Source organism: Orcinus orca, chromosome 13 (assembly GCF_937001465.1).
Source record: "Orcinus orca chromosome 13, mOrcOrc1.1, whole genome shotgun sequence".
Taxonomy (NCBI): Eukaryota; Metazoa; Chordata; class Mammalia; order Artiodactyla; family Delphinidae; genus Orcinus; species Orcinus orca.
This window is the reverse complement of record NC_064571.1, coordinates 57261480-57284399: the sequence shown is the minus strand read 5'-3', so window position 1 is coordinate 57284399 and position 22920 is coordinate 57261480. Positions and strand designations below refer to the sequence as shown.

At 37.2% G+C, this 22920-nt stretch overlaps 1 protein-coding gene and 1 non-coding gene across 10 annotated transcripts in view; one reads left to right on the top strand and one right to left on the bottom strand.

Annotated features, from left to right (window-relative positions):
- MTA3 (metastasis associated 1 family member 3) overlaps positions 1-22920 on the top strand; it is a 168212-nt gene that overhangs the window by 57450 nt on the left and 87842 nt on the right. For all 9 annotated transcript variants that reach the window (XR_007470869.1, XR_004480725.2, XM_049695989.1 and 6 more), the window contains exons 5-7: positions 7196-7259; positions 8289-8406; positions 19823-19925. Coding sequence is in view for 7 of the 9 variants with exons in the window: in XM_049695989.1 (XP_049551946.1) it covers positions 7196-7259; positions 8289-8406; positions 19823-19925 (285 nt within the window). In the remaining 2 variants the exon portion in view is untranslated. The remainder of the gene's footprint in view (positions 1-7195; positions 7260-8288; positions 8407-19822; positions 19926-22920) is intronic.
- LOC117199504 (U6 spliceosomal RNA) lies at positions 19171-19280 on the bottom strand. The gene has a single exon (XR_004480754.1). It is a non-coding gene; the product is annotated as a U6 spliceosomal RNA (small nuclear RNA).

Below are 22920 nucleotides of genomic sequence, written 5' to 3'. Positions count from 1 at the left end.
CATCTATTGTCATTGAAAGTAGTTTTATATCACATAGATTCTCCATACTCTGCATATTACCTGTTTTTTTCCAGCTTTTAAATCTTAGAATTCTCTTATCCATTGTATCCTGAAATTTCAGGGATGCCTCAATGGTGAGGATATTTGGTAGATCATTTTATTCTATTTTATTTATTTATTTTTAAAGCTTAAAGGTTAAAAAAAATATTTATTCCTCCCTCCCTTCTTTCCTCCCTCCCTCCCCCCTCCCTTCCCCCCTCACTTCCTGAAGGCTTCTTAGTTGTGGCATGCTTGCAGGATCTAGTTCCCAGACTGGGGATCAAACGGGGTGGGGGGGCGGGGGAGGGGACGGGCCCTGCATTGGGAGCACGGAGTCTTACCCACTAGACCACCAGGGAAGTCTGTGTTGAGGCCTTTTAAAAATCTTCAGAGAAAACCAATTTTTACAGATTTATGTTTATTGATAAATAAGTAGTAATGCTAAGTTTTAAGTATACAAGTAATAAAATAGAACTCCACTGTGGATTAGCAGTCTCTCTCCAGTTTGGCTACTAACGTTAAAGAAACTTACTTGGAATCTTTAAAACAAAATTCAAACAAAGGCAGTTTTCTTCCTGTACATTTCATTGTGTCAGTATTTTTATTTTAAGATGTTAGATTTTTGCAATTTTCTTGGTATCTGTAAACAAAATTTAAGTTAGCCAGAAGAGTGCTATTGAGACTATAAGTAGTGCTACTTAAGAGATGAATGTAACATAAAGATAGTTATTTTCTTAGTACGCTTAGGCTCTTAGGATTGCTAAGGAAGAGGAGGACTAGAGGAAGAACATAGAAATGGGAAAAATCATATCACAATTTAACATTTTAAAGTCTACATGTTTAGCACACCTTTTCTTGAATGTTGTGTTTATACTATATAATCTTTCCTTTGAAATGATCAACCCTGTGGGTTGAAGTGTTTTCTTCTCCAACTAAAGTCATAATGCAGAAATGCATTGGGCTGGGGCTTCCCTGGTGGCGCAGTGGTTGAGAATCTGTCAGTGCAGCGGACACGTGTTCGAGCCCTGGTCTGGGAGGATCCCACATGCCGCAGAGCAACTGGGCCCCGTGAGCCACAACTACTGAGCCTGGGCGTCTGGAGCCTGTGCTTCGCAACAAGAGAGGCCGCGATAGTGAGAGGCCCGCGCACCGCGATGAAGAGTGGCCCCCGCTTGCCACAACTAGAGAAGGCCCTCGCACAGAAACGAAGATCCAACACAGACATAAATAAATAAATAAATTTAAAGACTAAAAAAAAAAGAAAGAAATGCATTGGGCTGTATCACAGGATAGCCTACATATTGTCCCGAGTACTGGTGTTCCACATGGTTGTGGAAAGAAATGCTTGTGAGATTTTCCTAGTAATCAAAACAATTTGTTTGTCATCCTGTCTTGGAGAAGAGGAGCTTCCTAATCCTAGCACCTTCTTTTGAACATTCTACTTTCTCCTAGTTATAAAAGGGAAAGGTGGCACCAAGAGAGGATTTTTTTCCCCCTTGAATTCCTCTTTGATAGTTTCTTTCATGTTTGTTACCACATCTCCAGGATCATGGGTTAATAACTTGTTGCTTTGCTTTCTTCCACGTGCCACAGACGGAAGGGGCTTTCCAAAGCACTGCTTGTCATGCTTCTTCACAAAATCCATTGAGCTATCACATTAAGCTCAAACTTCTCTTCTTGGCATTTCATTCCTGTCTTACCTACTCACGCAACTTCTCTGACATTGACCTTGGCATTTATACTACTCTGATACTGCTACTGTTCATTTCTAAAAATTTTAGAAATCTCTCTTCACTTTCTCTTCTCCATTCCCTTTCCTTTGTATTTCCAGTATATCACAATTTTATTTAACTTAATAATCTGTATTTTATGAACGCATAAATATTCCTCACATAATTCATTGTTGTACAATCTCATGTTTTCCTTGGAGTTAATAATTGTTTTGCCTTTTCCTTTTGATTAGTCTTCTAAAATGTAAAAAATTTTAGTTCTTGCTTATCTGAAAATGTTTGTCACACTTGACTGATGTTTGTTTAGGCATATATTTCTGGTTTGGAAATAATTTCCCTCAGAATTTTGAATCTTTTCATTTGACCTATCTTACATTGCTGCTGTTGAGAAATGTAATCTTATGAAAGCATTTTGGATCTTTGAACTTCATTAAGTTTTTAAAAATTTGTTCATTGTATTCCGTGGATTAAATGCTGTATAAAACTGTTTGCTGAATTTCCAGTCACAGAACCAGGCATGGTTCTTTACATGAAAAAATGCTCAGAATTCAGTTTGTGGCTAATATAAGACTCATAAGACCAATGACACAAATGCCCCTGTTTTGGGGGGCGTCTTAAAAAAATAAGCATTTTATTTTGGGATACTTTTAGAGTTACAAACAAAGCTGCAAGGATGGTATAGAGAGTTCCCGTGTACTCTTCACTCAGTTTCCCCTAATGTTGATGATTTATAGAATCATTACATCTTTATCAAAGCCAAGAAATTGACATAGATGTATTACCATTGACTAAGCTCCAGACTTTATTCAGATAGTACCATTCTTTTTCTGATGTCCTTTTTTTGTTTCACGATTTACTCTGACATTTCATTTAGGTATCATGTCTCCATAGTTTCCTCTGGTGTGTATCCCAGTCTTTCCTTGTTTTTCATGACCTTGACAGTTTTGAAGAGTAATATATATATATTATATATATTTTTAATAATAACTTTATTGAGATATTGTGATGGTTAATTTCATGTGTCAACTTGACTGGGGCTATGTGAGGCCCAGATATCTGGTTAAGCATTCTGGGTGTGTCCGTGAGGATGTTTCCGGAAGAGATTATTAGAATCAGTAGACTGAGTAAAGCAGATTGCCCCCCCCACCCCCGCGCACACACCCCCCCCACCCCCCGTGTGGGGGAAACCTCTTTTAATCTGTTGAAGATCTGAAAAGAGCAAAAAGGTAGAGGAAGGGAGACTTCTCTCTCTGTGTGACTGAGTAAGCTGCGACCTCGGTCTCCTGCCCTCGGACTGGGATTTACAGCATCAGCACTCCTGGTTCTCAGGCCTTTGGACTTGGACCAGAACTACACATTTTGTTTACCCATTCATCAGCTGATGGAAATTTGGGTTGTTTCCACTTCTTGGCTGTTATGAATAATGCTGCTGTGAACATCCGTGCACAGGTTTTTGTGTGGATGTATGTTTTCTTTTCTGGTATCACGCTTAGGAGTGGAATTGCCGGGTCAGAGGGCAACTCTGTTTAACATTTTGAGGAACGGCCAAACTGATTTCAGAAGTGACTGCACAGTTTTATATCCTCACCAGCAAAGTATTAGGGTTCCAGTTTCTCCACATCCACGTCAACACTAGTTATTGTCTGTGTTTTTCATTGTAGGCATCCTTGTGGTTTTCTGTGACGTGTATCTCACTGTGGTTTTGAGTTTGCGTTTTCCTAATGGCTGAGAATGTTGAGCGTCTTCCCCCCGCCACACTGGCAAATAGTTTGTTTTTGCATATGTTAAAAATCGAAATATAGTTGACATACAACATTATGTTAGTTTCAGGTGTACTAAATAGTTATTTGACATTTGCATACATTATGAAATGATCACAATAAGTCTAGTAATCATCTGTCCCCGTACAAAGTTACAATTAGGTTCATTGCTTGAGGTTCAGGGTAAAACAATTGGGTTATCTATATTCAGAAGTTGATAATAGTTCCTTTAGTTTGCTGTTAGCTTAAAATTTATCATGCTTTTTTCTGTGAGCCAAGATTTGTTCAGCATAAAGGAAGCCAACACTTTAAATCTCTTTTTAAACTACTTTTATCAACAACTCTTGGCGTGGTGGTACATGTGTTAATTACATATTCATATTTACTTCATAAAATAATTCTGACTGAACCTCTTACTTTGTTAGCTGTTAATATATGTACATGAAAATTTAAGTGTCACATTTTCATTTTTAATGGGGGAAAAGGTACAATATACTACATTAAAGAAAAATTAAGTACTAAAATTACCTATTATCCTTTCCTCTTTGCATAAAATCTGCATTTCCAAAAATAACTTATATTTTAGATTGGTTGGGATATCTATCCTTCTATTGGTTTTGTAATCATGTTGTGCCTCTAAAACAGTATAATCAGTGTTTCCTTATCTCCTGATATAAATATGAAAATAATGGTTTAGTTATTAAATTCTTTTGTCATTTCAGACAGTATGGAGGCAACTTTATGCTATATTGGTTTTTTTTGTTTGTTTTTTGGGTTTTTTTTGCGGTACGCAGGCCTCTCACTGTTGTGGCCTCTCCCGTTGTGGAGCACAGGCTCCGGACGCGCAGGCTCAGTGGCCATGACTCATGGGCCCAGCCGCTCCGTGGCATGTGAGATCTTCCCGGACCCGGGGCACAAACCTGTGTCCCCTGCATCGGCAGGCGGACTCTCAACCACTGCGCCACCAAGGAAGCCCTATGCTATATTCTTTCAATGAATTTTCAGTGTCTGTTATCCTATAAAATTCAAGTGATATCTATTAGAATAACATTTACAGCATCTGCTCCTCTCCATTTAAAAAAAAACAAACCTGACTTTAGAGAACTTAAAAAAATATTTTTTCTAGGTGATTAAGTATTAAATGTTAGAAATACTGCTTTGTCAGCAGTTATTGAGGCAAGAGAAGTAAATGAAACTATTTTTGGAAATCCCGTTTGTTGCTTAAGCACTCTTGCATGTATGAGCATGTATTCACAGGTCATAAGAGGTTCTTCTGTGGCAGCTGTAGATGCGGTAACAGCAACAGAGCAATTTCCCTGCTCGTAATTCTGTCCTTTGTAAGAGCTTGTCATGTAATTGTTGACTTTACATATGCATTGAAGTAATAATGTTAATTTTTCTGCTTCAGTAATATGCATGAATAAAATACATTAGAAAAGCAGAAAACCTTTATAGCTCCTGGTAATCAAATTAGAGATTTGACAGGATAATATGGAAATACCACATGCTCACAGAGAAATCTTATTTTTTTTAAAAATAAATTTATTTATTTATTTTTGGCTGCATTGGGTCTTCTTTGCTGCAAGCGGGCTTTCTCTAGTTGTGGTGAGCGGGGGCTACTCTTCGTTGTGGTGCAGGATCTTCTCATTGTGGTGGCTTCTCTTGTTGCGGAGCACGGACTCTAGGCGCGGGGCTCAGTAGTTGTGGCTCGCAGGCTCTAGAGCGCAGGCTCAGTAGTTGTGGTGCACGGGCTTAGCTGCTCTGCAGCCTGTGGGATCTTCCTGGACCAAGGCTCGAACCCATGTCCCCTGCATTGGCAGGTGGATTCTTAACCACGGCGCCACCAGGGAAGTCCCTGAGAGAAATCTTTTGAAGTGGTAACAACCTAAGATGATTAACAGAGAAAGATGTTTTGATGAGAGGAAATCTTTTTTTAGATTTAAGGAATATACAGTTGCAAAATGTTTAGTAAACTATAATTTTTTTTTTTTAGTAAACTGTAATTTTTTACTTATGTATTAATATTTTACTTTTGCAAAAGTTTTGCTTTTGGTAATTTTTTCCTTTGAATTGTATTTCACTCTGATAATCTAACAACAAGCTTCCTATTTAATGTATATTTGATGCATTTGTTTTGCAGGCTATTTCATGGGGAGCAAGTAGTGACTTTTGTTTAGAAAATCAAATGATATTATGACATTTAAAAAATATTTTGTGAGCCCTGACCAATATCTGTAACTTGAATAGTCTATCAAAATTCTCCTGTCAAATTTGTAGCTATATTGAAGTTTTCAAGCTGGGAGGATAATTTTAAAAGTGGTAATAAATACAACTACCTGAATAACCCTGATTTTTCTCAGGTCTAGATAAGCCTTTTTTACCTCTTTTTTAAAAATTTATTTATTTATTTATTTATTCATACATACATACATACATCTTTATTGGAGTATACTTGCTTTACAGTGTTGTGTTAGTTTCTGCTTTATAACAAAGTGAATCAGTTATACATATACATATATCCCCTTAGCTCCTCCCTCTTGCATGTCCCTCCCACCCTCCCTATCCCACCCCTCTAGGTGGTCACAAAGCACCGAGCTGATCTCCCTGTGCTATGCAGCTGCTTCCCACTAGCTAGCTATTTTACATTTGGTAGTGTATATATGTCCATGCCACTCTCTCACTTCGTCCCAGCTTACCCTTCTGCCTCCCCGTGTCCTCAAGTCCATTCTCTACGTCTGCATCTTTATTCCTGTCCTGCCCCTAGGTTCTTCAGAACTTTTTTTGGTTTTTTTTACATTTCATATATATGTGTTAGCATACGGTATTTGTTTTTCTCTCTCTGACCTTACTTCACTCTGTATGACTCTCCAGGTTCATCCACCTCACTACAAATAACTCAATTTCGTTTCTTTTTATGGCTGAGTAATATTCCATTGTATATAGGTGCCACATCTTTATCCATTCATCTGTCGATGGACACTTAGGTTGCTTCCATGTCCTGTAAGCCTTTTTTAAAATAGACATTTCTTTTCCAAGCACACACCCAGCTATTATCAAAGGTAAATGCCATGAGACTTCAAGGTCCATGAATCTTATTTGCCCCTTGCTCTACAGGAGTTTCTTGTATTTAAATTTTAACTAGTCTTTAGAACAGTTTCAATAAAGGTAAGTTACTTAATCCTGATGTGAATGTATATTATTTTAGGTTCTCATATGCAGTGGCTACTTTAAAAATTTGAAGGTTATTTCAGGCATTGGTTTGCATGGTGTTGTCTTTGAAAATCCCTTGTATAAAATTACCTCATATTAACTCTTTACAGATTCAGAAACTAGCTCTTATTCTGAATATTGCATTGTACTCTTCTTTTTTTTCTTGAAAAATTAGGAAATACCTATAAAGTGTTTTATGTTACAAGGATTTACTGCCTAACATTGTTCCTTCCCCAGATTAGCCTCTCAATAAATGTCTGCAAACACAGCCTTATTTTTTAGGTTACACAAAACCAAGATGGTAGAGAGTCCAAGTATATACATACATAGATTTTCCTAAAAGCCATCTAGTTTCTTAATACCACCTTTACATTTTGAATATTCTTAACTTTGTATATATCATCACTGTGAGGGTGAGGTGGCCTTTATTTATTCACTTTTCTCCTCTTTCAACAGGGGGAAATGCAGTGTTGCCCTTCTGAATGAGACAGAGTCTGTATTGTCATATCTTGATAAAGAGGTAATTCACAATTATACTTGTTTTTGGTTTTCCCTCTATTTCATAAGAAGCCCATACTTTTGTATTATTTCTTCTTCTAACAAATTATTGCACAATGATAGCAGTATTATGGTAAAAGTATAATGACTAGACTGCATTCAGTTAATTTTATTTTTCTGGTTAACTGAGATAAAAGTTGGCAAAAACTCCCATGTCTGTCTGTCTCTTTTGCTTGGTAATGAAAAGCTTGTAAAGTATAGCACGTGATTTAGTTGGTAGTGGAAGAACTATTTTTGGCTTTATGAAATAAATGATTTCAGTATACTTGGTCCTCCTCCCTTTTTTTTCTTTTTAAATAAATAGCATTTCTTTTAGACTGTTTGCAGATGAGATTTTACCATTGGTGGTCTGCTTTCTTCCCTGGAATCCTAATAAACTTTGTCAACTAAAAATATTTTTTTCTGTAAACTTCAAGAAACATTTTAAACATTTTTAACAAGTTGAATTAGAGCAAGCACTTCATTGAAGGGAGGAAATTCTTGTAAGCAAGGCTATTCCACATTTTGTAGTTTTATGTGACTTTTATCATTTGTGTTGTGGGGAAAATATTTTACTATTGATAATGTTTCAGTATTTAAGCTTTATAATTACATAGTGTTTGTTTTCCCAAAATCTTTATTACACATAGGTTTTTTTTTTTTTTTTTTACAGAATTAAAGGGACATTTTTTCTTTTTTTTTGTTTGTTTGCGGTACGCGGGCCTCTCACTGTTGTGGCCTCTCCCATTGCGGAGCACAGGCTCCAGACGCGCAGGCTCAGCGGCCATGGCTCACGGGCCCAGCCGCTGCGCGGCACGTGGGATCTTCCCAGACCGGGGCACGAACCCGTGTCCCCTGCATCGGCAGGTGGACTCTCAACCACTGTGCCACCAGGGAAGCCCTACTCTGTAGTTTTATGGTTTCATTATTGTGACATTGGATTTATTGGTTTATAAAAAGTAGAAGGAATTATGTTTACCTAGGTATTTTCTGTCTTTTTTTTTTTTTCCAGGATACTTTTTTCTACTCATTGGTCTATGATCCCTCAGTGAAAACACTGTTAGCTGACAAAGGTGAAATCAGAGTGGGACCTAGATATCAAGCAGACATTCCAGAAATGCTCTTAGAAGGTATGTTTTCCTTTGGGTTGCAAATCCTATGAGAACAAATGTACCTTGAAACTCAAATATTTTCCTCATATGGAAGAAACAACTTTCAGGCTAAAGTTTAAAAGTAACGGGCTCTTCCAACTTTAGAAATACAACAAACGGCAATGAAAAATAATTTAATCGATCAGTTATTCATTTTTTATTTCACACTTTCATGAGTTTTCTGCCTGTGTTTTTCTTTTAAATACAACTTTAAGAATGTTAGTGTTGTTGAACTTGTGTTTCAGTGTGACACGCTCACGCCTTGAGATCCTGAGTGCCTTCATGTCATCTCTCTATGGTAGCCTTGCAATCTAGTGAACATTTACATTTTGGTGGGAATTTTGGCAGATCTGCATAGTTTCTATACCAGAGAGATTCAGAGCTTTGCATTTTAAACACAGATCTTCCTAGCAAGACTTTTCTTTCTTCTGTCATAATTATATACTTAAAACCTTTATTTTCTGATTTCAAAAGTAAAACATTCTTACCATTAAAAAATAAAACACAAAGAAACGTGTAATATAGAAAATGAACACCACCCCCTTTCCTTCTTTCCAAACCCATATTTAATTACTAATATTGTTCAGGGTATTTTTTTTTTTGGTACAGTCTCTGGCTCGTAACCCATTCAGGTGTGGTCTTTGTGGGATGGCAAGTTGCACGTTGCTCTGCAGTTGCTTCTTTCAGTTAATAGTGTATCTTTAGCATCTTTCCTGATGAGCAGAGTGGCTTTATTCTTTTCAGTGACTGTAGAGTTCTTAAGTCTGCATGGATGTGCCACAATTTATTTCCTTTACCAGTACCCTATTGACAGACTTTCAGGTGTTTACATTTTTTGATATTACAAATGATGCTTCTAGAAAAACTTTACATATACTTATGCTGTGTAAATATTTTTCAAGCATAGCTCCCTGGAAGATACTGAAAATGCTTCTTTGCCCTTCAAAAAGGCTGTTAATTTTCATATGAGTGAACCAAATGCTTCCACCAATAGATTATTAAAGAACCCCCCTTGCCCATTTTGTGATACTGTTGTCTTGGCTTTTCATTTTTTTTGTTGTTGCTGTTTTTTTTTCTTTTTCTTTAATTTTTAAAAGTTACTTATGCTTTCCGTTACTGCTCTTCTGTAAATTTCTTGTGTATTTTCTATTTGGTTATTTATATGTATTGGCAAGAGTATTTTGCATATTAAAGGTAAACAAATATAAAAGTATTTGCCCTTTGCCTGCCTCCTCACTTAAAAAATGTTAATGATTTTAAATTTGTTTTATTTATTTTTGTTATACAGAAATTGAGAATTTTTGTCATACAGAAGTTTAGAATTTGTCCCTTAAGGTTTATATAATTAGCATTCTTTACCTTGCCTTACCTATAGGAAGTATATGCAGAAAAGTTAAATCAACTCAGGATAGAGTTGTGTTGTCATTGTCAGTGGTGGGTAGGTGAGGTGGCTGTGAATAATAACAGGTTGCAGACTTCTGCATTTTCATGAATTCATTACAAGGAAAGGTCAGTCAGTAATGACTAAGCTTTGAGAACAGAATGCCACGTCTGCACTCATATGTGTTTAGAAGTTTTTTTTGAAGAAATTGTAAGTAGTGACTCGGTTTATTATAGGCTGAGAGATTGCGTTTATTAGCATTCTGTTCTGTACAAACCATCTTTTCTTCCAGAAATAATTTTGGATGTTTTATAGTCCTTAATGTTTGATCTTAGACTTTTATCACTATGTGTAAGTGTTCACTAAATATTTATTGTTTTATTTTTAAAAACACTTGATTTTTAAGTTTTACAAATAGTACTGCATTGTATCCTTTATATAATGCATACTTTTGTACTCTGGATATAACTGGAAAATATGTTCCCAGAAATGAAATTGCTAAGTCATTAGGCATGTGTTTCTGAAATTTTATACAAAATGGTAATTGTCTTCCAAGTAATTATTTACAGGTATTTTTTTCCTTGTTTTAATTAAGGTATAATTTATATGTAGTACATTTCACCCTCTTTTGTGACAGTTCTTTGAGTTTGGGGCAGATGTATACACTCTTAGTGAGATAGTTCAGCAGGTCCATCCATGCACAGGCCAAAAGCCAGGAGTGACCCTGGTGCTCATGTGTGCTTGTCGCCTGACCCAAGTTCTACATCCCCTAAGCAGCCCTTTGTTACTCCTCCCTGAACTTTGATCTCTCCCCTTATCAAACTCTGCAGACTGTGTCGTTCATGTAATCTTGTGTGCTATTTTTATTATTTGACTTTTAAAATTTTGGACTGCCTGAGCTGTTGATTGTGTGGTCCTCTCTCTCTTTTTCATAAGAAAAAAATTTATATATATATTTTATTGAAGTATTTTAATTTATTTTTTAATTTATTTATTTTTATTTTGGGTGTGCTGTGGCTTGCACGATCTCAGTTCCCTGACCAGGGATTGAACCTGGGCCATGGCAGTGAAAGCTCCAAGTCCTAACCACTAGACCACCGGGGAACTCCCTAATTTATTTTTTTTATGTTTGGTTCTTTCTTGAGCACTGACATAAGCCTAGGTGTATAGAAAGCCTAGAAAATTTTGTGTATTGCTCATGTAAAGATAAATGCTGAACCAAGTAATAAAGTTGGGATATTTCAAGTAATGGGGGGGCATAAAAATCAGATCATGGAATCTCATGAGTTCCCACTTATCTGCAAAACTTTTACGTATGATATTGCCCCTGAAAAGCATAAAGCTGGTTAGAGTTAGTAATTTGGAAAGCATATCTACCTAGCTTAGAATTTAAAAAATTATTTTAGGAAACGAAATCATATCTAAAATGCAATAATTTATTCTACAGTACTTCTCAATAAGGATTTGAATTCTTGAGGGTAAGAACCTTGAGGTTCTTCTTCCAGGTAAAAGGAAAGATTCTTAACAGCTTGTGGCATTTGGGCAGTTACACCAGTTGTGACTAAATATTCATTAATATGATAGATCTTATAATTCATTAACAAGTATTAATTGCCTTTAACATTGCGTTTCTCTTAGTAGTCTTCCGGGTGGGTGGTTTACAAACTTTATTTAGGCAATAGAACCCTTTCTTATTACGCAGTATGACCTTAAATAAGAAAGTCAGGTTGTTGTGGGTGAAGTGGAAGAGAAGGCCCTGTTGAGTCTCTTGAGGTACCTTACTGAACCTTAGGATTCAGAGAATCAACTTGAAGGCCACTGTGCCGATTAGAATCCTGTCTCTTCGTTGCACAGTCAAAACCCCCAGTCCTTGCAGTTAGAAGCGCTTATGATGAAGTCCCTTTGTAACGTAGTATAACGAAGGGGCTCTACTGTTTTCCCTTTGCCTTCTCCCATTTTTTAAATCTTAAAATTTATTTTATTGCAAACAGTATGAATTGTGGTAGAAAATGTAATTATATTGGAAACAAAAAGTAGTAGTCCCTCAGATCATCCCTTCGAACCCACTATTAACCACTGTTATTAATTTAACATGTTCTCCCAGACTGTTTGTTATATAAAATATGTATAGAGATCCATGAAATTATGTTCTGTAGTAGTCCATTGTGTGATAGATCCAAGTTTATTTTATCTATTTATGTGTTTAATGGTCGGGTAAGTTTCCCCTCAGTTGTTCTTTAAAATTTCTTGGTTGTGGCAGGGTTCTCATGTCGATGAGATTTTTTTTTCTTACTGTCAAAGTTTATCATCAATTTGTCAATGTCTTCCTTTCCAGATTTCATTAGGATTCTGATTGAAATTGTATTAATATTAAGATTACTTTGGGAGGTGATTGATTATTTTATAATATTGAGTCTGCTTCTGAGGTTTCTGTTCTGTTCCCCTGGTCTGTCTGTCTGTTCATGCTCTAGTAACCCATGTTTTAATTATAGAGGCTTTGTAGTATGTGTTAATATCTGGTGAGGCTAGTTCCCCTCTTATTTTTCCAAGCTTGACTAACACCAGAAAAAAAAAATCTTCCTTCCTGTTTTTATTGGGGATGCAGTTAATTTTTAAGTTAGACAGACATATTGATGATTTTGAAACATCCTATCCAGACACAAGGGATTCTTTCTCTTTGTTCAAGGCTACTTTTGGGTCTTGTGGAAGTTTTTTGTTTGTTTGTTTGTTTTAATACAGATTTTATATATTTCTTGTTAAGTTTATTTTATTTAATTATTTTTTTTCTGGCTGCTTTGGGTCTTAGTTGCTGTGTGCAGGCTTTCTTTAGTTGCGACGAGCAAGGACTACTCTTTGTTGTGCGTGGGCTTCTCATTGTGGTGGCTTCTCGTTGCAGAGCACAGGCTCTAGGTGCACGGGCTTCAGTAGTTGCAGCACGTGGGCTCAGTAGTTGTGGCACGCGGGCCCTAGAACGCAGGCTCAGTAGTTGTGCTACATGGGCTTAGTTGCTCCGCGGCATATGGGATCCTCCCAGGATCGTACCCGTGTCCCCTGCACTGGCGGGCGGATTCTTAACCACTGCACCACCAGGGAAGTCCCAAGTTTATAACTTGTTAGCTTTATTTATACGTGTTCATCTTTAGCAATGAAAAACATTGTATTTTTCAACATCAATGAAAGTCACTTTGGGCTCTTATTTCAACTTAAAGCATTTAGCGTATCCAAAATGTTTTTTTCACTTGTAATCAGGAAACCAACTAGATGCAAGATTTAAAGAACCCCCTTCTTCTAATTAGTATATTTTCTGGGAAGAAGGAGTAGGGTGGCAGATAGGTACTCCAGCAGTTAAACCACACTTGAAAAACACAGACACTGCCATCATAGAAACTTTCATACACAGCCAGTACCTGTTTGCAGGGGAATTAAATCATAGAAAACATCGTATTCAAGAACAGATGTTTAGGACTTGATGCAGTCTGTGCTTACTAACCCTTTTGATACTCTTGAGTGGGTACGTTTAGACCAGTACCCACTCCAATTTGCATTGGCATGGGATGTAGAACTTGAATTAATATCCTGAGTAGGTGGAAGCATCAGCTCCATGCCAGAATATATTACAGGCTTGCTTTCTTTGTGAATGTGTCCTGATGAATTTAAGACATTGTTGTGGCATTTGTCTTGCTGGTGAATATTTCTTTTTTGTGGCTTTAGAATTTTAAAATTCATTTATGGCTACCCACCATCTAGCAAACTCTTGAGATCTGGAAAGATCAGTATGTAGCTTGCAAGCAAAGGTGAAGGTTTGTTTTTTAGATTTTAAATCTTTATTGAGTTTGAATAACTACCTAGAGAATTTTCCATAGAAAAAAGATGTCATATGTAGTAAGTTTTGAATTATTATTTAGCTGTATTGTAAAATTGGAATTTTAAGAAATTATTTACATATTAAACTTTGTAACTGTTAAAAGTATTATAACATTAAATTATTAAACAAGGGGGCTTCCCTGGTGGCGCAGTGGTTGAGAGTCCGCCTGCTGATGCAGGGGACACGGGTTCGTGCCCCGGTCCGGGAGGACCCCACGTGCCGTGGAGTGGCTGGGCCCGTGAGCCATGGCCGCTGGGCCTGCGCGTCCGGAGCCTGTGCTCCACAACGGGAGAGGCCACAGCAGTGAGCGGCCCGCGTACCGCAAAAAAAAAAAAAAAAAAAATTAAACAAAAATGACTTTGGAGTCACAGTTTTGGGTAAAATCTGGCTGTACTATGTTTTAGCTGAGTTACCTTGGGAAAATTATTTAACCTCTCCAAGTTCCCATTTCTTCCTCTTTAAAAAGTGAGTAATAATGTATGTGCATACATCATAGTGTTGTGATGATCAAATGAAGTAATTCTTGTAAAGCATTTTTTATTTTTTAAAATTTATTTTATTTTTATTTATTTATTTTTGGCTATGTTGGGTCTTCGTTGCTACACGTGGGCTGTCTCTAGTTGCGGCGAACGGGGCCTACTCTTCATTGCAGTGCGCATGCTTCTCATTGTGGTGGCTTCTCTTGTTGTGGAGCACAGGCTCTAGGCACGCGGCAGGCTTCAGTAGTTATGGCACGCAGGCTCAGTAGTTGTGGCTCGCGGGCTCTAGAGTGGAGGCTCAGTAGTTGTGGCGCACGGGCTTAGTTGCTTCGTGCCATGTGGGATCTTCCCAGACCAGGGATCAAACCTGTGTCCCCTGCATTGGTAGGGGGATTCTTAACCACTGTGCCACCAGGGAAGCCCTTGTAAAGCATTTAGCACAGCACCTGCTGCTCAGTGTTCGCTATTACAGTTGCTTCCCCCCGGGCCACCAACTGTCTACTGCTCCTAATTAAGTAACTCATGTCTGTATTTGGGAATTTAGGGTTTGTCTCTCTTTGAAAGTTAAAGAATTAAATTAGAATAGTCTCTTATGCTAAAATACATGCCTTTTAAACTTGAATTAGCTCATATACAGTCAATAGAAAAATGTCAGTATAGTGTGGAAATTGTCAGTTCATCTGAGGCTTTTCTAAGCAGTTATTCTCACAGATGAAGAGCGTTTAAGAAAAAAAAAAACAGTATATGGCGCATCTTAGAGTTACAGATAAAGGAATGAAAAATATCTTCCCCAGTGTTTATAAAAGCCTATACACTAGATTTTATTTTTTATTTTGTTGAAACTACACAATGACCTACATCTCGGTGGAGGAAGCATAAGTCCAGGGTTTTAGAAGATAAAGGATTGACTGACCTTTGTGCTTGGTGCAAATGTCAGTGGAGATTTAACTGTGTTGGTATTTTTGTTACGATTGTTACTTTTTTTTTTTTTTTAAGTGCTCTGGTTCTTAGGTTTTAAAATTTTTGTCCTGTTTTTCCGTAGACACTATTATTTTCAAGTGTGTAATTTTGCAGAATGTGTTTTCCGCAATGTGGTAGATGTTAATTAACTTAAAAACACCAGACCATAACAAGTAAGTGTAAGCAGATATCGGCTGCAACCATGTGAGCGCAGTAGTTCGTAACCCAGGGCAGTTTTGTCTTCCATGGGACATTAGACAATGTCTGTAGACATTTTTGGTTGCCACACCTGGGGGGAGGGGGAGATGCTACTGGCTTCTAGTGGGTGGAGATCAGGACTGCTGCTGAGCATAGTACAATGCACAGGACAGCCCCCATGACAAGGAGTTGTTGGCCCAAAGTGTCAACAGTGCACACTGTGTACAGAGGAACCCTACTGTAAAGGGTTTTGGGGACATAGTAAGCACTAAATAAATGTTAGTTAATATTTACATAGTTATAGTAATATTTAAATTTTCAAATATGAATTATATTACCTGGTCTATTTCTGTGGTTTTGATTCTGTTTATTTTTGTGCCAGTACCACATTGTTTGATTACTGTTGCTATATATTATAATCCCACCCAGTTTGGAGGATCCTCTTATATTACTCTTTTAATAATGGTAATATTCTTTGATTTGTAGAGATTAATATTTGAATTATTTTGTGGGCTTTCAGAACTAAATTTTGTTCAATTTAACTTCAAGTACTTGTACAAAAATGACAGCCTTAAGATTTTAAAATCTTTTTTATTTAAGTCATGTTATGTTCTCTGAAAGTTTTGTAATTTCTTTATATAAACATACTTCCAATTTTGTTTCTTAGTATTTTATATTTTTGTTGCCATAATATATGTGATTTTCATTCTCTTTGGAATGCCATTGGGTTTTATATATTCATTTTTTATTGTGCCTTTCTTGTAATTTATTTTTAAAATGTATTTTTATTGAGATATAACTGCCATATAACACTGTGTATGTTTAATTTGTTGATTTGATTACATTTAGGTATTGCAGGTTGGTTACCACCATAGCATTAGCTATCTATCGTGTCATAATTATCACTTCTTTATTGTGGTGGGAACAAAGATCTAGTCTCTTATCAACTTTGAAGTTTATAATAACAGTATTGTCTGTAATCACTGTGCCGTGCATTAGATCTCCAGAACTTACCTACCTAGCGGTTGGAGCAACCCTTAAACAACCTCTCCCCATCCCCCTCCACCCCACCCCCTTTCCAGCCCCTGGTAACCACCATTCTGCTCTGTTTTAATGAGTTTGGCTTTTTAAGATTCCACATAAAGTGATATCATACAGTATTTGTTTCTAGTAACCTATTATCCTTTGATGCATCACTTAAAACATTGCCCAGAACTTTCAGAACATTAATAAAAATGGTGATAAATGGCAGCCTTCTGTGTTTCTGAATTAAATATAATATACTCTGATGGTTGTTACAGAGAAAATGAATTATATTTAGAACAAAGAATATTTCTAGTTGTCCAGCAAAGGGTCTATAGGATGACAGATCCATCCAGCCCTAGTTCTTCAATCTTTGAACAATGGTCTGTGCTCTTTGAGGGTATACTGAAGAAGTACTTTGCCATTATTTTCTAGAAATCTTAAAGTATAGCTGAAGGGTTAGGGCTAACACATATAAAATCATTGTTGAATCTACATTTCTTCAAAATTATGAAGAGGAACATATGAAGCAAAAAATCGGATGCTATATATAATCGTGTAAGTAGTTGGTAAATACATTTGGTAGGAATTAACAGAGAGAGAGAGCTTCATGGGCTGGTGTGGGACTAGAGCAGATTGTAATTGCCCAGATTATCATAAATGGAGGAGGAAAGTGAGATTATTGCAGTGACTGGAATGAACGTGACCAGAGCCTAGAATTCTTCTTGGTTCAGTCTCTGGCTCATACATTTCCCAAGACCATTCTACAGAGTGCTGACAGCTTAGTTGAGGCTTTCATTATACAGATTCCAGAGCTTCTTAAAAGTTTTTCCCTTGTGAAAAAGTGATTAAATTGATATAAATGTAATTATATGATATGATGAATCCAAAATGGGGAATTCCCTAGAGTGACTGTTTGAATAGAACATTCTGTATTCTTTTTATGTTCTTGTTATTTTTGTTCTCATCCCATGGTATTGTATGTTTTAGTTGTTAGTAGAAATGCATTCAGGAGTGTTTTATTATTGTTTATAGCAAATTTATTTAGCATTCTTATACTGAATTATCTTTCCTCTGTATGCTGCAGAATGTATGGATAGGATTGAAGTTTATCAATTTAACTGACTTAAATTTGAAAAGTAAATATCAGTTTTACCCTTACATCCTAGAATATATAATAGAAGGGGCTTAATACTGAATAGCATCATCATTTCATCTTGTATTATTTAAAAATGCAGATAATTATTATTATATTTCTTTTCTATTTTACTATTTATCCTACTTAACATGTATTTCTTGGAGATACTGGGGAGTATCATTTTCCTTTCAAAAGTGTCATTTTCCTTTCAAAAGTTTCATGCAGTTTACAAACGTTTGGGTTTGTAAATGGTTTTTAAAAATGAACCAATTGAATCTTTTTTTTTTAACATCTTTATTGGAGTATAATTGCTTTACAATGGTGTGTTAGTTTCTGCTGTATAACAAAGTGAATCAGCTATACCTATACATATATCCCCATATCTCCTCCTTCTTGCGTCTCCCTCCCATCCTCCCTATCCCACCCCTCTAGGTGGTCACATGCATTGTAAGCAAAAACAATGAAAAACGAAATCCTTTTAAACACTTGATATGTCTTTGGACTAGTACTCACTCTGGGCTGCTTGTGCTTCTTTATGTTGGGGGTGGCAATTGACTTTTTCGTTACCTACCTGTCTTTGAACAAGGAGCAGGATGGGCAGGCCCCCTACCTGACAGCAGTGGCTGACTTAGGAGACTGCAGTTGGGCTGGCCGGTTCTGCCCTCCCGCTTTCTCCTTTTGAGCCTCAATACCTGCTTGCTCCCATTCTAGGAGGGAACACATTAATAAGCCTATAGCCTGGATTCATCAGTCACCAAGGGATGTTCATCCTCCTAGTATGTCAGTCAGTGCAAGACTCTCTGCCTGATATTATAGATGCAGTGATCAAAACCAAAACATAGCCTAAACCAATTCCTAGCCTGATAGGAAATTCATAGCTGTAAATTGGAATCCAATCAACTCCCAAGTCTGTTTTCCATTACCATCTTTTATCCTAACATTGAGTCTTGCCTGATGGTTATATCTCCTCTTGAGACGTTCCTAAAACAAAGCATCCTGTATTATCCTCAGTCTTTTCCTCAACCTCTTGATTGTTTCCTTCTTTCTGTTAATGCCAACACTATCTATGTAGTTCTCAAGACTGGAAACCTACCCATTATACCAGTCTGTCACTGTCATTTCTAAATATTCTCTCTTAGCTCTTTATTGTCACTGTCAGTACCATGTCTCCCTGTCTGTATCATGTATCTCTGTAGAGAAAATTATTCCATTGCTAAGTGTTGGATGTGAAATTTGTTTCTGGTTTTGTCACTCTACTGCTAAAAAGGCAAGGGCTTATTACCTCCAAATAAAAATCTATTCAGAAAATCTGTGCAGAATCTTCAGTAATATTTTCATAACCCACTTCTTTTAGCTATCTATTCTCATTCCCCTTGATGTACTCCTGACAAAATTAGCTACTTTTCTACCACATCTGAAAGCCCCATGACTTTGTTCACATTCTCATTTCTTTTTTTTTAAATTTTAATCAATTCTTTTATTATTTACAACAGTCTTTTGATAATTTCTGCCAAATTTGTTCTGATATATTCTTTTTTTTAACATCTTTATTGCAGTATAATTGCTTTACAATGGTGTGTTAGTTTCTGCTTTATAACAAAGTGAATCAGTTATACATATAAATATGTCCCCATATCTCTTCCCTCTTGCGTCTCCCTCCCTCCCACCCTCCTTATCCCACCCCTCTAGGTGGTCACAAAAAAATATGGAACGCTTCACGAATTTGCGTGTTGTCATCCTTGCGCAGGGGCCGTGCTAATCTTCTCGGTATCATTCCAATTTTAGTATATGTGCTGCCAAAGCGAGCACCATTCTCATTTCTTACTTTAAGTTCTCTCCCCCCTGCCAGTGCATTCATACCCTTCAGTTCTTAGCAGGAATGCCACCTCGTGCATGACATCCTTCCCTAACTAGCCTGAAATGATTTCTCTAATCTTCAGGATCTTATGGTCATATCTATACGTCTCTGTGACATCTGTTTCTTTTCATGTGTATCATAGTTATTTATGAGTAAGTTTTATCATAACTTGAGCATCTTTCTTTTCTGTCTCTGTATCCCTTAGTGAGGCTTGGGGCCTCACGCATACAAATACACAGGAAAGACATGTTAATGACTAAGTGAAGACATCATATGGTCGGTTTGGCTGTGTTATCATCAGCGTTCACTTTACAGAGTGTTCTACATCTGCTGTCTGATAGAATGTATGCAAACCATGTACATTTACCTTATACTTTTTTTTTTTTTTTTTACCTTATACTTTTAATGCTTTGGTGACCTCAATCATCAATCATATGTGACAATGTATGTGCCTTGTGAGTAACAAGACTCCATTTTCTTTGTTCTTGGACAGGAGAATCAGATGAGAGGGAACAGTCAAAATTGGAAGTGAAAGTTTGGGACCCAAATAGCCCACTTACAGATCGACAGATTGACCAATTTTTAGTTGTAGCACGGTGAGTATGGCACTGTGGAGTCAAGAGATGTCTTTTCTTTTTATAAAAGAATTTATAGAAATTTTATGAATTTTCCTTTTTTTGTGTTCTATTTTTCATTGGTTGTATTTTTCTTTTTCTGTGTAAGAAAGTCGAATATATATCACACCTCTTCCTAAATAATATGGTTTATTATCATTAGTTTCTGTTTTAAAAATGAAAATAGATTTATTAATTTTTACTGATTAAGAAAATAAATGCTCCTTGTAAAAATGTAAGCACTACAGAAAAGTATAAAGTAGAAACTCAACACCCGAAATCCCATATCTTTAATTAAAGCAGTGATCTCCTTTAAGCTAGTCAGGGATTATTCAGGTGTCAGTAATATTGTGCTCCTCTAATTGCACCCACGTGTGAGTAATGTCTGTTGGCTAGGTGTAAGTCTGTCCTTTGAGAGTTCTAAGCCTGGCTCCCTAGCTGCCTTGCCCACCCCCTCACCCCCCCCAACCCCTTTTCTTGAGAAAATGAGTGGACAGAAGTTTATTTTTATTTTTTGAATTATAAAAGTAAGTCATGTTCATGGGGGAATTGCTGCAAAGTAAGTGAGATTATCATAGCATTGTAATAGCAGAAAAATTGGAAAAAACCTAAAAGTACATCAGCAAGCAGTTGATGAATGAATTGAGGTATATTTAGTAATGGAGTATTACTTTACAATGAAAATGAATGAATTAGGGCTATATGTAGCAAAGAGATAAACCTCAAAAACAGTGTTGAGTAAGAATACATACAGTATGGTCACTGATAAAAACATTTTACAATGTGCAAACAATTGTCTTATTTCATTAATGGGCATATGTATGCATATGCATATTATACATATATGTATGAGTTCTGGGAATGTGTATTGATAAAATTTATTTCCTTAAAAAAATGAACCAAGAGACTTCCTGGGTCCAGTGGTAAAGAATGCGCCTTCCCATGCAAGGGACGTGGGTTTGATCCTGCTCGGGGAACTGAGATCCCGCATGCCACGGGGCAGCTAAGCCCGAACGCCCCACAACTAATGAGCCCACGCGCCTCAACTAGAGAGCCTGCGTGCCGCAAACTACAGAGCCCGTGTGCTCTGGAGCCATGTGCCACAGCTAGAGAGAAGTCCGTGCACCGCAACAAATAGCCTGTGAGCCGCAACAAAAGATCCCTTGTGCCGCAACTAAGATCTGATGCAGCCAAAAAAAAAAAAAAGAAAAAACAAATGTGGCAAAATGTGATTCAGTATTTTTATAGATTATACTCCATTTAAAGTTATTACAAAATAATGGCTATATTGCCCTGTGCTGTACAATATATACTTGTTGCTTCAAACATGGCAAAATATTAGAATGAGGTAGATTTGGACATGATTACAAGCATCTTCATTATATTCTCTAATTCTTTGTCGAATGTTTTTTATAATACAAAGGACAAAAGGGTCTTAGCCCATCCTTAGCACTGTTCATAGTGCCAGTCACCATGGAAGTCATACATCATATCGGTGGGTAGGCATTTAGACTACAGAGCCCACACGCCTAGCCACTAACTGCTTAGATGAAGAGACTTGATATATATATACATTGTTGGGGAGGAGCCAGTCAGTGGAATAGAGGAGACTGAAGATTTGGGAGTGGAAATGAATCATTGGTGGAACTGCTGCCCTAGAGACTCCAGACAGGTTATCTGGATTTTGTATTATTTAGTAGATTTTGCAGTTTCAGATTTGATTTTCATTGTTTTTTTCCTTTTCCTGATTACGACGGGCCATGTTTTCTTTTTTCTTGAAGCCAGCATGAGAGGCACCAATGAGAAGCACCTAGTATCTTTTTCAATTTTTGTTTTTTTAAAAAAAATCTAAATACAAATTAAACCCAGTTAAGCACCACTGCACATCCCACCAGAATGGTTAAAATTTAAAAGACTGGGCTTCCCTGGTGGCACAGTGGTTACAAATCCGCCTGCCAGTGCAGGGGACACAGGTTCGAGCCCTGGTCCGGGAAGATCCCACATGCCTCTGAGCAACTAAGCCCCATGTGCCACAGCTGCTGAGCCTGTGCTCTAGAGCCTGTGAGCCACAGCTACTGAGCCCGCATGCCACAACTACTGAAGCCCATGCGCCTAGATCCCATGCTCTGCAACAAGAAGCGACTGTGGTGAGAAGCCCACGTGCAGCAGCGAAGACCCAACGCAGCCAAAAATAAAATAAATAATAAAAATAAATACATTAAAAAAAAATTTAAAAGGCTGACAGTGCCAAGCACTGGTGAAGATGTGGGACAACCAGCACTCTCATATTCTGCTGGTTGTAGTGCAAGTTGGTACAGCTGCTTTAGAAAACTGTTTGCTGTCATCTAACACACATATCCCTTAAGTTTCACTCCTAAATATATATGCAGCAGAAATGCATACACCTGTGTGCCAAAAAGATACATATACAGATGGCAGTAATGGCACTATCCATAGTTGCCCCAGCTTGGAAACACATGTCCATCAACAATAGGGTGGGGGTGGGGCATCGTGCAAAGTAATGCTCACAGCAAGGAAATGAACGAACGCAGCTCATTCACAGCAGGCAGCACGGGTGAATCCACAGACATAGTTTTGAATAAAAGAAACTGGATATGAAAAGTGTGCATAGCATGTGATTCTGTTTAAGTTTTCAATTGAGCAAAACTAATCTTTGATGTTAGAATCTGGGATGCTGGTTCCCTTCCACTAGGAAGTAGTGATTGGGAAGGAACCCGAAGAGTCTTCTGGGTGCTGTCATGATCTGTGTCTTGACCTGGATGCTGGTGGCATGGATGCATTGACTTTGTGGTAACTGAATAGCTGTACAATGTGTGCTTTTTGCATGTGTTTTTATATTTTAATTAAAACCTTAAAAAAAAATCTCTTCCTCAGCTAACATGTTTAAAACCCAGACAACAAGCGGGAAGCCTTACCTTCATTTCACGCTTTATTTCTTTTTAATTAATTAATTTAT